General features: G+C 47.6%; 1 protein-coding gene across 1 annotated transcript; it reads left to right on the forward strand.

Annotated features, from left to right (window-relative positions):
- The first annotated feature begins 258 nt into the window (after positions 1-258).
- Positions 259-7,539, forward strand: MRPL52 (mitochondrial ribosomal protein L52). The gene is made up of 5 exons (XM_038741385.1): positions 259-326; positions 1,323-1,380; positions 3,061-3,128; positions 4,412-4,476; positions 7,372-7,539. Exons 1-5 carry the CDS (start codon positions 299-301, stop codon positions 7,519-7,521), a joined length of 369 nt encoding a protein of 122 aa, XP_038597313.1. The 5' UTR covers positions 259-298; the 3' UTR covers positions 7,522-7,539.
- The last annotated feature ends 8,594 nt before the right edge of the window (positions 7,540-16,133 follow it).

The raw sequence follows: 16,133 nt of genomic DNA on the forward strand, positions 1-16,133 counted from the left end.
TATTATTATTATTACTATTATTATTATTATTACTATTATTACAGCTTCGACATAGCCAGGAGAGTCGGGAAGGCGGCCCCAAGGAGGTGAGGAAAGCAGGCCCCAAGGCCTCAGCCGTCTGAGATGGCGACGCCAGCTGCGTCCGTACAGCTCCCCAAGATGGTGGCCCCCGTGCACTTCCGCCTCCAAGATGGCGACCCCCTATGGACTTCCGCCTCCAAGATGGCGGCTCCCAGCCCCTCCCCTCCCCTATTTTTCCGTACAGGCTCCTTGTCTCCCTGCCCACCGCAGTCCCAGCATGGCGGGCCTTGGGGCCCTGCGCTTGGGTAGGTAGTGCGGGGTTTCGGGGGTGATGGTTCCCGGGACCCCAGCTGAACCCCCTTTTAGACTGTGAGCCCACTGTTGGGTAGGGACTGGCTCTATATGTTGCCAACTTGGACTTCCCAAGCGCTTAGTACAGTGCTCTGCACACAGTAAGCGCTCCATAAATACGATTGATTGATTGTTGGGTAGGGACTGTCTCTCTATGTTGCCAACTTGGACTTCCCAAGCGCTTAGTACAGTGCTCTGCACACAGTAAGCGCTCAATATATCATCATCAATCGTATTTATTGAGCGCTTACTATATGCAGAGCACTGTACTAAGAGCGCTTGGGAAGTACAAATTGGCAACACAAAGAGACAGTCCCTACCCAACAGTGGGCTCATTTTACTCTAAAAGTCTAAAATAAATACGATTGATTGATTGTTGGGTAGGGACCGTCTCTCTATGTTGCCAACTTGGGCTTCCCAAGCGCTCAGTACAGTGCTCTGCACACAGTAAGCGCTCAATAAATACGATTGATTGATTGATTGAACCCCAGATCTTGTTTGTGGTCCCGTGGTTAGGTCAGAATTACTGGGTTCTGTTCCCATTCCTATACCTTTGGTCTATTTGGGAATCTTGAACTGCCCCACGTGGGGCTCACAGTCTTCACCCCCATTTTACAGATCAGGGAACTGAGGCCTAGAGAAGTTAAGTGACTTGCCCAAGGTCACACAGCTGACAAGCGGTAGTCAGTTTACCTTTGGACGCTAGTCGGGGTGGGAAGAACGACTTTTCTCATCCACTCCCGTCTACTCGGGGAGGTTAAATCACTGGACTTCACTGTCCACGTGTTTTATTTTGTTGTCTGTCTCCCCCGTCTAGACTGTGAGCCCGTTGTTGGGTAGGGACCGTCTCTATCTGTTGCCAGCTTGTACTTCCCAAGCGCTTAGTACAGTGCTCTGCTCACAGTAAGCGCTCAGTAAATACGATTGAATGAGTGAATCTTCCTTCCCAGGTGTCCGAAGTTTGCACTGTGGCGCGGCGATCCAGGCTGGAAGCAAGTGGAGGCTGCAGTGAGTGATAGGGTGAGGGGGGGATTATTATTATTATTAATAATTAATGGCATTTATTGAGCGCTTACTATGTGCAAAGCACTGTTCTAAGCGCTGGGGAGGTTACAAGGTGATGAGGTTGTCCCACGGGGGGCTCACAGTCTTCATCCCCATTTTACAGAAGAGGTCACTAAGGCACAGAGAAGTTAAGTGACTTGCCCAAAGCCACACAGCTGACAATTGAACCCATGACCTCTGACTCCAAAGCCCGGGCTCTTTCCACTGAGCCACGCTGCTTCTCTGTTAAGTGCTTACTATGTGCCCAGCACTGTTCTAAGCACTGGGGTAGATACAAGGTAATCAGGTTGTCTCATACGGGGCTCACACTTTATCCCCATTTTATAGATGAGGTAACTGAGGCACAGAGAAGTTAAGTGGCTTGCCCAAGGTCACACAGCAGACAAGTGGCGGAGCAGTACTTAGAACCCATGACCTGACTCCCAAACCCGTGCTCTTTCCACTGAGCCACGTTGCTTCTCTGATTATTGTACTTACCTCAGTGCCTGGCACATAGTAAGCGCTTCACAAGTGCCATAATTATTTATTTACTTTCCCAAGCGCTTCATACAGCGCTCTACACAAACTAGGCGCTTAGTAAATACGATAAAATGAATGAATGGATCAGGGGTTGGGGTGAGGGAATGGAGGTCGTCGGGGCTGATGTGAGAAGCAGCATGGTGCAGTGGATAGAGCCCAGGCCTGGGAATCAGAGGATGTGGGTTCTAATCCTGCCTCCGTCACTGGTCCTCTGTGTGACCTTGGGCAAGCAACTTAACTTCTCTGTGCCTCAGTTACCTCCTCTATACAATGGGGATGAATAGTAATGGTATTTGTTAAACGCTTATGTGTCGAGCACCGTTCCAAGCGCTGGGGTAGATACAAGGTCATCAGGTTGTCCCACGTGGGGCTCACAGTCTTCATCCCCATTTTCCAGATGAGGGAACTGAGGCACAGGGAAGTTAAGTGGCTTGCCCAAGGTCACACAGCAGACAAGTGGCGGAGCCGGGATTAGAACCCACATCCTCTGACTCCCAAGCCCGGGCTCTTTCCACTATCCCACGCTGGTTCAGCAGATGGGACAACCTGATGACCTTGTATCTACCCCAGTGCTCAGAATAGTGCTTGGCACATAGAAAGCGCTTAACAAATACCATCATTATAATATTATATCAATCAATCAATCAATCAATCGTATTTATTGAGCGCTTACTATGTGCAGAGCACTGTACTAAGCGCTTGGGAAGTACAAATTGGCAACACATAGAGACAGTCCCTACCCAACAGTGGGCTCACAGTCTAAAAGGGGGAGACAGAGAACAGAACCAAACATACCAACAAAATAAAATAAATAGGATAGAAATGTACAAGTAAAATAAATAAATAAATAAATAAACAGAGTAATAAATATGTACAACCATATATACATATATACAGGTGCTGTGGGGAAGGGAAGGAGGTAAGATGGGGGGATGGAGAGGGGGACGAGGGGGAGAGGAGGGAAGGGGAATAGTCATTATAATAGTCATTATAATAGTCATTATAATGACTATTAAGTCGGGGGCCTGGATGAGGGAATGGGGGTCGGGGCTTGGGGATGGAAAGGGGGTCGGGGGCCGGGCCTGAGCGGGGATTCCCCCCTAGGCAGGGTCTCCCCGCCAGCCCTTCGGACTACGGACCCCTCACAGAGCTGCCGGACTGGTCCTTTGCAGGTAAGCCCACCCCTCAATCAATCAATCAATCGTATTTATTGAGCGCTTACTGTGTGCAGAGCGCTGGACTGAGCGCTTGGGAAGTACAAGTCGGCAACACATAGAGACGGTCCCTACCCAACAGCGGGCTCGCAGTCTAAAAGGGGGAGACGGAGAACAAAACCAAACATACTGACAAAATAAAATACATAGAATAGATACGTATAAGTAAGATAAATAAATAGAGTAATAAATATCATCATCATCATCAATCGTATTGAGCACTTACTATGTGCAGAGCACTGTACTAAGCGCTTGGGAAGTACAAATTGGCAACATATAGAGACAGTCCCTACCCAACAGTGGGCTCACAGTCTAAAAACATCATTATTATTATTAATCAATCAATCAATCAATCGTATTTATTGAGCGCTTACTATGTGCAGAGCACTGTACTAAGCGCTTGGGAAGTACAAATTGGCATCACATAGAGACAGTCCCTACCCAACAGTGGGCTCACAGTCTAAAAGGGGGAGACAGAGAACAGAACCAAACATACCAACAAAATAAAATAAGTAGGATAGAAATGTACAAGTAAAATAAATAAATAAATAAATAAATAGAGTAATAAATATGTACAACCATATATACATATATACAGGTGCTGTGGGGAAGGGAAGGAGGTAAGACGGGGGGATGGAGAGGGGGACGAGGGGAGAGGAAAGAAGGGACTCAGTCTGGGAAGGCCTCCTGGAGGAGGTGAGCTCTCAGCAGGGCCTTGAAGGGAGGAAGAGAGCTAGCTTGGCGGAGGGGCAGAGGGATTGGGGGCATTCCGGGCCCGGGGGAGGACGTGGGCCGGGGGTCGATGGCGGGACAGGCGAGAGCGAGGTACAGTGAGGAGATTAGTGGTGGAGGAGCGGAGGGTGCGGGCTGGGCAGTAGAAGGACAAAAGGGAGGTGAGGTAGGAGGGGGCGAGGTGATGGAGAGCCTTGAAGCCCAGGGTGAGGAGTTTCTGCCTGATGCGCAGATTGATCGGTAGCCATTGGAGGTTTTTGAGGAGGGGAGTAATATGTCCAGAGCGTTTCTGGACAAAGATAATCCGGGCCGCAGCATGAAGTATGGATTGAAGTGGAGAGAGACACGAGGATGGGAGATCAGAGAGAAGGCTAGTGCAGTAGTCCAGACAACTATTATTAACAAATACCATCATTATTATTAATAAACAGACACATTCCCTGTCCACAGTGAGCTTACAGTCTAGAGGACCCCGTTCCCTGCTCCCTCTCTCTCTCTCTCGTCCGCAGATGGACGCCCCGCACCCATGATGAAGCGTCAGTGTAATCGCCTGAAAAACAGAGAGATGTTTGCGGTAAGTGAGTGAATGGAAGCTCATTAATGGGCAGGGAACTTGTCTGCTAATTCGGGTGTATTGTACTCTCCCAAGTGCTGGGTACTGTCAGTCCTTCATGGATTCTAATCCTGTTTTTGCCACATGTCTGCTGTGTGATCTTGGGCAAATTACTTAGCTTCTCTGGCCTCAGTTACCTCATCAGTAAAATGGGGATTATCATCATCAATCGTATTTATTGAGGACTTACTGTGTGCAGAGCACTGGACTAAGCGCTTGGGAAGTACAAATTGGCAACATATAGAGACAAAACCAAACACACTACAAAATAAAATAGAATAGATATGTACAAGTAAAATAAATAAATAAATAACTAGTGGAAGCCCCATGTGGGACACATGAGAAGCAGCATGGCTCAGTGGAAAGGGCACGGGCTTTGGAGTCAGAGGTCATGGGTTCAAATCCCTGCTCTGCCAATTGTCAGCTGTGTGACTTTGGGCAAGTCACTTAACTTCTCTGGGCCTCAGTTCCCTCATCTGTAAAATGGGAATTAACGTGAGCCCCCCACTGTGGGACAACCTGATCACCTTGTAACCTCCCCAGTGCTTAGAACAGTGCTTGGCACATAGTAAGCGCTTAATAAATGCCATCATTATTATTATTAACTTGTATCTACCCCAGCGCTCAGAACAGTGCCTGGCACATAGTAAGTGCTTAACAGGTACCACAATTTCCCAGTGTGTAGCACAGTGCCTCCCCCTTTTAGACTGTGAGCCCACTGTTGGGTAGGGACTGTCTCTATATGTTGCCAACTTGTACTTCCCAAGCACTTAGTACAGTGCTCTGCACACAGTAAGCGCTCAATAAATACGATTGATTGATTGATTGGCACATAGTAAGTGCTGAACAAATGCCATAATAATTATTATTATTGTTACAGTGCTCTGCACACAGAAAATGCTCAATAAATATCGTTAATTGATTTTTCCGCCCAGAGCTCTGCCAGTCCCTGCACCTGCTCTCCCGCAGATGGCCGGCAGGGGGCAGCACTCTCGGGGGAAACGCATGAGGCGGGAAGTCAATTAATCGAATTTATTGAGCACTTACTGTGTGAGGAGCACTGTACTAGACGCTTGGAAGAGTACAATATAACAGACACATTTCCTGCCCACAACGAATCTACAGTCTACAATCGGTACATTACAGATACATACATAAGGTGCTAATGGCAGAAGCCCCCTCCCTTTTTTAAAAATGGGATTTGTTAAGTGCCTACCATGTGCCAGGCACTGGACTAAGCAGTGGGGTATATACAGACTAATTATGTTGGACACAATCCATGTCCCATGTGGGGCTCACAGTCTTAATCCCCATTTTGCAGAAGAGGCACTTGAATTGAATTCAAGCACAGAGAAGTGAGAAGCAGCGTGGCCCAGTCAATCAATCCATCAATCGTATTTATTGAGCGCTTACTGTGTGCAGAAAGAGGCACTTGAATTGAATTCAAGCACAGAGAAGTGAGAAGCAGCGTGGCCCAATCAGTCAATCCATCAATCGTATTTATTGAGCGCTTACTGTGTGCAGAAAGAGGCACTTGAATTCAAGCACAGAGAAGTGAGAAGCAGCGTGGCCCAATCAATCAATCCATCAATCGTATTTATTGAGCGCTTACTGTGTGCAGAGCACTGTACTAAGCGCTTGGGAAGTCCAAGTTGGCAACATAGAGAGACAGTCCCTACCCAACAGTGGGCTCACAGTCTAGAAGGGGGAGACAGAGAACAAAACCAAACATACTAACAAAATAAAATAGAATAGATATGTACAAGTGAAATAGGAAAGAACAGGGGCCTCGGAGTCCCGGCTCCACCACCTGTCTGCTTTGTGATTCTGGGCAAGTCACTCTAACTTCTCTGTGCCTCAGTTACCTCATCTGCAAAAGAGGGATTATGATTGTGAGCCCTGTGTGGGACAGAGACTGTGCCCATCCCAGCCCTTAGTACAGTGCCTGGTACCTCGTAAGGACTTAACTTTTTTTTTAATGGTATTTAAGTGACTGGCCCCAGGTGACACAATAAACATGTGGAGGAGCTGGCATCATCATCATCATCAATCGTATTTATTGAGCGCTTACTATGTGCAGAGCACTGTACTAAGCACTTGGGAAGTACAAATTGGCAACATATAGAGACAGTCCCTACCCAACAGTGGGCTCAAGAATCCAGGACCTCTGACCCCCAGGCTTGTGCTCTTTCTACTAGGCCTTGTTGATTAGTTCTGTTCTCCCATCCACAGATATCACCAGGCCCGGGGTGGTCGAGGTAGGAGTTCCTTAGTTTGAACCTGAGAAGCAGCATGGCTCGGTGGAAAGAGCCCGGGCTTTGGAGTCAGAGGTCATGGGTTCAAATCCCAGCTCCACCAATTAGCTGTGTGACTTTGGGCAAGTCACTTCGCTTCTCTGGGCCTCAGTTCCCTCATCTGGAAAATGGGGATTAAGACTGTGAGCCCCCCGTGGGACAACCTGATCACCTTGTAACCTCCCCAGCACTTAGAACAGTGCTTTGCACATAGTAAGCGCTTAATAAATGCCATTAAAAAAAAAAAAAACCTGAGGCCCTTCCTCCCCACCTGTCCCTCCCTCCCCCGGCTTACACACACATACACACACTACACCACACCCCCATTGAGCAAGGGCCACAGGGTGAGGCCCTTAAAGACATTCCTCAGAGCATTAAAAGAAACTGGTTGACAACAACAGCCGCCCTCTGCCCCCCATTTTTCCAAGTCAAGGCGGATTGGGGCCTCTCTCCAAGATGGAAGTTTGACTTGGAAAAATAGGGGCAGGAGCTGGCCAGAGACCCCCAGATGGGGAGAGAGCTAGAGACCCTAGGCCTGATCCTTTCTCTCCCTCTGTCTTAGAGGCGTGTGGTGCTCCTGTCTCAAGAAATGGACGCTGGGATGGAGACTTGGAAGCAGAAGCAGGAGGAGAAGTACCAGGAAAAGAAACTGAAGCAAGAAAGCCGCCTCAAACCCAAGGGCAGGGTGGGGAAGACCCCACACCCCAATTAATAAATCTGTTACCCCCTCCCCTTGTCTCTGCCTCTCTCTCTCTCTCTCCTCCTGAAACTAGCAGTGTGCCTCCGACACAAACATAGTTTCTGTAGGGTAAGGCCCTTCCGCCTCCCACCCCGTTCCTTGGTTCTCCCCTCTGGTGGAGACAGGACCTGTGTTCTAATCCCGACTCCGTCATCATCATCATCATCATCAATCGTATTTATTGAGCGCTTACTATGTGCAGAGCACTGGACTAAGCGCTTGGGAAGTACAAATTGGCAACGTATAGAGACAGTCCCTACCCAACAGTGGGCTGACAGTCTAGAAGGGGGAGACAGAGAACAAAAACAAACATACTAACAAAATAAAATAAATACAATAGATATGTACAAGTAAAATAAATAGAGTAATAACTATGTACAAACATATATACAGGTGCTGTGGGGAAGGGAAGGAGGCAAGATAGGGGGGATGGAGAGGGGGACGAGGGGGAGAGGAAGGAAGGGGCTCAGTCTGGGAAGGCCTCCTGGAGGAGGTGAGCTCTCAGCAGGGCCTTGAAGGGAGGAAGAGAGCTAGCTTGGCGGATGGGCAGAGGGATTGGGGGCATTCCAGGCCCGGGGGATGATGTCATTTGTCAGCTGTATGTCCTCGGTCAAGTCGCTTTACTTCTCTGTGCCTCAGTCACCTCATCTACAAAACGGGGATTCGATACTTGTTCTCCCTCCTACGTAGACTGTAAATCTCACGTGGGACCTGATGATCTGGTACCTACCACCGTGCTTAGGAGAGTGCTTGACACATAGTAAGTACTTAACAAATAATAATAATTTTAGTCATTTTAGTTTAATAAATTTAATAATTTTAAAAATTTTAGTATTAAGAGCTTGCTATGTGCCAGACAGTGTACTAAGCGCTGGGGTAGATACAAGATGATCGGGTTGGACACAGTCCCTGTCCCATATAGGGCTCACAGTCTTAATCCCCATTTTGCAGATGAGGTAACGGTGGCACAGAGAAGTTAAGTGACTTGCCCATGGTCACACAGCAGACAAGTGGTGAAGTCGGGATTAGAACTCAGGTCCTCTGCCTCCTAGGCCCACGCTCTTTCCACTAGGCCACACTGCTTCTATACTACCACAATTACTATAATTATTATTATCATTGGAGTAGGGGAGCCTGGTTCCTTTTGCCCCTGGTGCTACATCCACAAAGGTTGAAAAAAACAGAATACACCAGGCTTACAGTCTAAGAGGTAGAGAGAGTATCTTCTCCCCATTTTGCAGATGAGGAAAGTGAGGCACAGAAGGGCTAAATGACTTGCTTGAGGTCACACAGCAATCAATCAATCAATCGTATTTATTGAGCGCTTACTATGTGCAGAGCACTGTACTAAGCGCTTGGGAAGTACAAATTGGCAACACATAGAGACAGTCCCTACCCAACAGTGGGCTCACAGTCTAAAAGGGGGAGACAGAGAACAAAACCAAACATACCAACAAAATAAAATAAATAGGATAGAAATGTACAAGTAAAATAAATAAATAAATAAATAGAGTAATAAATATGTAGAGCAGACTGGTGGTAGCCAAAGCTGTGAGCTCGTTGTTGGGTAGGGACTGTCTCTATAAGTTGCCAACTAGTACTTCCCAAGCGCTTAGTACAGTGCTCTGCACACTGTAAGCGCACAATAAATATGATTGAATGAATGAATGAGAGTCCAACTCTCATGAGCCTCAAGAAGGCAAGATTCATGTCCCCACTTTCATTCATTCATTCATTCAATTGTATTTATTATTATTACTGTTTGCAAAGCACTCTACTAAGCACTAGGGAGAATACAATATAACAGACACATTCCTGCCCACAATGAACTCACAGTCTAGAGGGGGGAGACAGATAATATAAATAATTCTCCATGCCACCCTAGGGATCATTATCCCATGGAATAAAAGTAGGAATTCCTAAGGCGTCATTCTCTCCCTCTTTATCCTTGCCAGGGGAGGCACAGATAAAGCATGTAATAAACACCATCACTATTCAGGAGGTCAGTGTCATGCAAAGCATGAACTATATCCCATTACTATTCAGAAGGTCAGTGTCATGCGACGCCATCCTCCAGATCATTGTTGGGTCAGATCCACGGTCCACCCAGCAAAATAATCCGTTTCTGAGGATTTTTGGAAGAAATGAACGATGGTTGTCCCACTTAACATCCATCTTGGCGGTTTGGGATAGACTAGCTATCCCTCAATACCCACAGCGGCCCTCTTATTTATCCAAACCTCCGACGACCTGCTGGTATTTTCAGTCTACACAGCTTCCTGTGGTAATGAACTCCACATGTTTACCACCCGGTGCGTGAAGAAGAGTTTTCCCTTTGGCTGGATTTGAACCAGTCACCTTCAAACTTCAGTTCAAACTCAACTCTTGCCCTGGGGATGGGGGATTGGGTGAGCAGCAATACCTGTGCCTCCCGGCTTTGTCAATCATGCCCCCTCTCAACCCGTCTTTCCAGACACAGAACCAGCGTTAACCAAAAGCAGTTACTGAACGCCTGCCATCTGCAGAGAAGGGTACCAGATGCTTGGAAAAGCCCGAGATAATTAAATATGATTCCTGCCCTCAGGACGTTTAATAATAGCGGTATTCGTTAAGCTCTTACCGTGTGCCAAGCATTGTTCTAAAGATGCAAAAGAATTCAGGTCGGACACAGTCCCTGTCCTACATCAATCAATCAATCAATCAATCGTATTTATTGAGCGCTTACTATGTGCAGAGCACTGTACTAAGCGCTTGGGAAGTACAAATTGGCAACACATAGAGACAGTCCCTACCCAACAGTGAGCTCACAGTCTAAAAGGGGGAGACAGAGAACAGAACCAAACATACCAACAAAATAAAATAGGATAGAAATGTACAAGTAAAATAAATAGAGTAATAAATATGTACAACCATATATACATATATACAGGTGCTATGGGGAAGGGAAGGAGGTAAGATGGGGGGGTGGAGAGGGGGACGAGGGGGAGAGGAAGGAAGGGGCTCAGTCTGGGAAGGCCTCCTGGAGGAGGTGAGCTCTCAGCAGGGCCTTGAATGAGGTCCTCAGCAGCCCTACATGGGGCTAACAGTCTAGGTAGGAGGGATTGAGGGATGAGTAGCAGACGAGACAGACAATTAAATTATAGATGAGGGAAAGCAATGAGTATATAAGATACGTATATTCATCCTAGGGGGGAGATGGAGAGAAAGGGTTGAAGGGATAGTTGGGAGAATCGAGAATGGGAAGAGCAGCAGTAAATCAGGTTAGGCTTCCTGGAAGAGATGTCATATCAGAAGGGCTTTGAAGATGGGGACAGCTGGGATTTATAGGATACGTAAGGGTACGGGGTTCTTGGCCGAGGTCGGTAACGGGAGACACAGAAGCAGCCCGGCCTGGTGGACGGATCATGGGTTTGGGCGTCAGAAAGACCCGGCTTCTAATTCCGGCTCCGCCACTTGTCTGCTGTGTGGCCTCGGGCAAGTCGCTTAACTTCTCTGTGCCTCAGTTACCTCATCTGTAAAATGGGGGTTGAGACTGTGAGCCCCATGTGGGAAAGGAACTGTGTCCAGCCCGATCTGCTTGTACCCCAGCACTTAGTACAGTGCCTGGCACAGAGTGAGCGCTTAACAAATATTATTAACAAATATAATTATTTGTTATATTATTATTAAATATATTATTAAATATAATTATTATTATTAGTAGTATGGTTGTACATATTTATATGGTTGTACATATTTATTACTCTATTTATTTATTTATTTATTTATTTATTTATCTTACTTGTACATTTCTATCCTATTTACTTTATTTTGTTGGTATGTTTGGTTCTGTTCTCTGTCTCCCCCTTTTAGACTGTGAGCCCACTGTTGGGTAGGGACTGTCTCTATGTGTTGCCAATTTGTACTTCCCAAGCGCTTAGTACAGTGCTCTGCACTTAGTAAGCGCTCAATAAATACGATTGATTGATTGATTGATTATTATTATTATATCCATAATTTATTTCAATATCTGTCAACCCCTCTAGACTGTAAGCTCCTGGTGGGCAGGGAACATATCTACCAACTCTGCTATATCGTACTCTCCCAAATGCTTAGTACAATGTTCTGCACACAGTAAGTGTTCAATAAATATGATCGATTGATTGTTTGACCAAAGAGAGGAGGAGCAGCGTGGCTTAGTGGAAAGAGCACGGGCTTGGGAGTCAGAGGATGTGGATTCTAATCCTGGCTCTGCCACTTGTCTGCTGTGTGACCTTGGGCAAGCCACTTAACTTCTCTGTGCCTCAGTGACCTCATCTGTAAAATGGGGATAAAGACTGAGAACCCCACGCGGGACATCCTGATTACCTTGTATCTACCCCAGTGCTTAAAACAGTGCTTGGCACATAGTAAGCGCTTAATAAATACCATTATTATTATTATTATTATTATCTTGAATCCCCATCCCCTGCCTCTCACACGCCTCACATCCACAGACACAACTCGGGCTTCAGTAGAGGGACTTAATAAATTCTCTGCCTTGCCCAGAGGCTGAGACCAAGGGAGAATTCTGACTCTTACAGCCCTGAGGAAGGTCAAAGTGGCTCAGTGGAAAGAGCCCGGGCTTTGGAGTCAGATGTCATGGGTTCAAATCCTGGCTCTTCCACTTGCCAGCTGTGTGACCTTGGTCAAGTCACTTAACTTCTCTGTGCCTCAGTGACCTCATCTGTAAAATGAGGATGAAAACTGTGAGCCCCACGTGGGACAACCTGATTACCTTATATCTACCCCGGCGCTTAGAACAGTGCCTGGCACAGAGTAAGTGCTGAACAAAAACCAACATTATCATTATTATTAGAGAAGCAGCATGGCTCAGTGGAAAGAGCCCAGGCTTTGGAGTCAGACATCATGGGTTCGAATCCCGACTCCACCACGTCTGCTGTGTGACCTGGAGCAAGTCACTTAGCTTCTCTGAGCCTCAGTGACCTCTGGAAAATGGGGATTAAAACTGTGAGCCCCACGTGGGACAACCTGATCACCTTGTATCCTCCCCAGTGCTTCGAACAGCGCTTAACAAACGCCATCATTATTTATCATTATCATCCCGGCTCCACCACTTGTCAGCTGTGTGACTTTGGGCAAGTCACTTCACTTCTCTGGGCCTCAGTTCCCTCATCTGTAAAAATGGGGATGAAGACTGAGAGCCCCCCACCGTGGGACAACCCGATCACCTTGTAATCTCCCCAGCGCTTAGAACAGTGCTTGGCACATCGTAATTGCTTAATAAATGCCATTATTATTATTATTATTATTATAATTAAAGTCTAGAGCCAAGTTTGGGAGAAGTCCGCAGGGGTTGGGGCTCCAAACCTGTTGCTCCCCTAGGTGCCCACTTGGGGGCGCTGCCCTCCTGGCTGAGTTTTGGCGGGAGATGGCAAGGAGGGCCTTGCCAACCTAACCAACTAACTAGGCAACTAACTAGCCAATCAATCAATCAATCAATCAATCGTATTTATTGAGCGCTTACTATGTGCAGAGCACTATACTAAACGCTTGGGAAGTACAAGCTGGCAACATACAGGGACAGTCCCTACCCAACAGTGGGCTCACAGTCTAGAAGGGGGAGACAGAGAACAAAACCAAACATATTAACAAAATAAAATAAATAGAATAGATAGGTACAAGTAAAATAAATAAATAAATAGAGTAATAAATATGTACAAACATATACACATATATACAGGTGCTGTGGGGAAGGGAAGGAGGTAAGATGCGGGGGATGGAGAGGGGTCGAGGGGGAGAGGAAGGAAGGGGCTAGGTCTGGGAAGGCCTCCTGGAGGAGGTGAGCTCTCAGCAGGGCCTTGAAGGGAGGAAGAGAGCTAGCTTGGCGGATGGGCAGAGGGAGGGCATTACAGGCCCCACTAACTAACTAACTAACTAACTGGTTGAAGGAGAAGCCTCGTTGAGAGGCCTGGGTGAGAACGAAGAAGTGTTGCCCTTGGCCACCGCCCTCACCCCCCAAAAGTATCCAGCTGCCCAACGCCAAAATAGAGAGCGATGCCTGAGGCTCTGCCCTGCCCCATTCCCGGGGAACTCACAACTGGCTTAAGGATAGTCTCTGCCCACTCTCCTTAGGGGGTCTGCCTGATCATCATCATCATCAATCGTATTTATTGAGCGCTTACTGTGTGCGGAGCACTGTACTGAGCGCTTGGGAAGTACAATTTGGCAACATAGAGAGACAGTCCCTACCCAACAGTGGGCTCACAGTCTAAAAGGGGGAGACAGAGAACAAAACCAAACATACTAACAAAATAAAATAAATAGAATAGATATGTACAAGTAAAATAAATAAATAAATAAATAGAGTAATAAATATGTACAAACATATATACATATATACAGGTTCTGTGGGGAAGGGAAGGAGGTAGGATGGGGGGGTGGAGAGGGGGACGAGGGGGAGAGGAAGGAAGGGGCTCAGTCTGGGAAGGCCTCCTGGAGGAGGTGAGCTCTCAGTAGGGCCTTGAAGGGAGGAAGAGAGCTAGCTTGGCGGATGGGCAGAGGGAGGGCATTCCAGGCCCGGGGGATGACGTGGGCCGGGGGTCGATGGCGGGACAGGCGAGAATGAGGTACGGTGAGGAGATTAGCTGTCCCTGGACCTCAAGAATCCCCCTACCTGACCAGCTGCCCACCCTCTGGGCTTTTCCCTCCTCCCTCCCTTCCTCTCTCCTCCCGCTGACCAAACGCAATTCAATTCTTGGCACTGAGATTTCGCTGATTGTCAGGGTTTTCGGTCTCTAAGCTTTCTTTCCTGTTGGGTTTTTTTTTTTCTTTTTGTTCCCATTCCCTGTTCCAGCAGGCTTTCCCTCTTTCCTTCAATCCTTTCATCTTTTGTTCCAGAAGTCCCTGGGGAAGGTAGGAAGTGGGGTTTTGAAACCCCCTTCCATGAGTTGCCTCCTTTGCAGAAAACTGACTTGTGGCTCCGGCTCTGACCCTCTGCCGACCTTGCCCACATCCAACATCCTGACCCATATCCGCCACTCTGACCCATATCCGCCATCCGCCCTGACCCATATCCGTCATCCCGTCCCATATCCGCCATCCCGACCAATATCAGCCATCCAGGCCTATATCCACTGTCCTGTAAGCGCTCAATAAATACGATTGAATGAATGAATGAATGTCAACCTGGCCCCTATCAGCTGACTCGACCCAAATCCACTGTCCTGAGCCACACCTGCCATCCTTATCCGTGGCATAAGCAAGCCTGGCCCATATTTGCCATTCTGACCCATATATGCCAATCTGGCCCATATCCACTGTGGCTGGCCCATATCTACCCTCCTGAACCATATGTACAGTCCTGACCCTTATATGCCAATCTGGCCCATATCCTCTATCCTAGCCCATATATGCCAATCTAGGCCAAATCTGCCATCCTATCCCATGTCTTGTGGCCCATATCTGCTGACTTGACCCACATCCACCATCCTGACCTGTATTATATGCTAGCTTGGCCCATATTTGCCATCCTGACCCATAGAGAAGCAGCGTGGCTAGCTGTGTGACTTGGGGCAAGTCACTTCACTCCTCTGTGCCTCAGTTACCTCATCTGTAAAATGGGGATTAAAACTGTGAGCTCCCCGTGGGACAACCTGATCACCTCGTTACCTCCCCATCGCTTAGAACGGTGCTTTGCACATAGTGCTTAATAAACGCCATTATTATTATTATTATTATATTATTATAGAGAAGCAGCATGGCTCAGTGGAAAGAGCCTGGGCTTGGGAGTCAGAGGTCATGGATTCTAATCCCGTTTCCACCACTTGCCAGCTGTGTGACTTTGGGCAAGTCACCTAACTTCTCTGTGCCTCAGTACCCTCATCTGTAAACTGGGGATGAAGACTGTGAGCCCCATGTGGGACAACCTGATGACCTTGTATCGCTTAGAACAGTGCTTGGCACATAGTCAGCGCTTAACAAATGCCATCTTTATTATTATTATTATTATAAGCCAACCTCAACCACATGTGTCAACTGGCCCATGGCCACCATCCTGATCCATACATGATGATGTGGCGCGTATCTGCCATCCTAGCCCATATCCACCCTCTTCTAGACTGTGAGCCCGTTGTTGGGTAGGGACCGTCTCTATATGTTGCCAACTTGTACTTCCCAAGTGCTTAGTACAGTGCTCTGCACACAGTAAGTGCTCAATAAATACGATCGAATGAATGACCCGAGCGTGCCATCCTGGGCCTCGTCCACCACCCTGCCCCATCCAGTGATTGAGATGGAAGTAAATGGAGGAAAACCCAGCCAGACCCCGGCTCTGCTTGAACTCTGACCTCCTGGACCCTGCAGCCTCCAGACGCAGGGCACCCCCCCTCATCCTCCAGCTTCCTGGGGTGAGACAGAGGCTGAAATCAAAGGAACAAAGCCACCCAAAATATGCTTATGATGAGAAAACTTCCCACATCCTGCCTGCCTCAGCCCCCCAGGATCATCTCCCCTCCCCACCTCCCCAGGCTCCTTTCCCGGCAGAGGCCCGGGTCCCCGCAGATGGCAGCGCGCATCGCGACACGAGGCAGATTTCCCCACTTCTG

Source organism: Tachyglossus aculeatus (assembly GCF_015852505.1).
Source record: "Tachyglossus aculeatus isolate mTacAcu1 chromosome 12 unlocalized genomic scaffold, mTacAcu1.pri SUPER_6_unloc_1, whole genome shotgun sequence".
In the NCBI taxonomy this organism is placed as follows: Eukaryota; Metazoa; Chordata; class Mammalia; order Monotremata; family Tachyglossidae; genus Tachyglossus; species Tachyglossus aculeatus.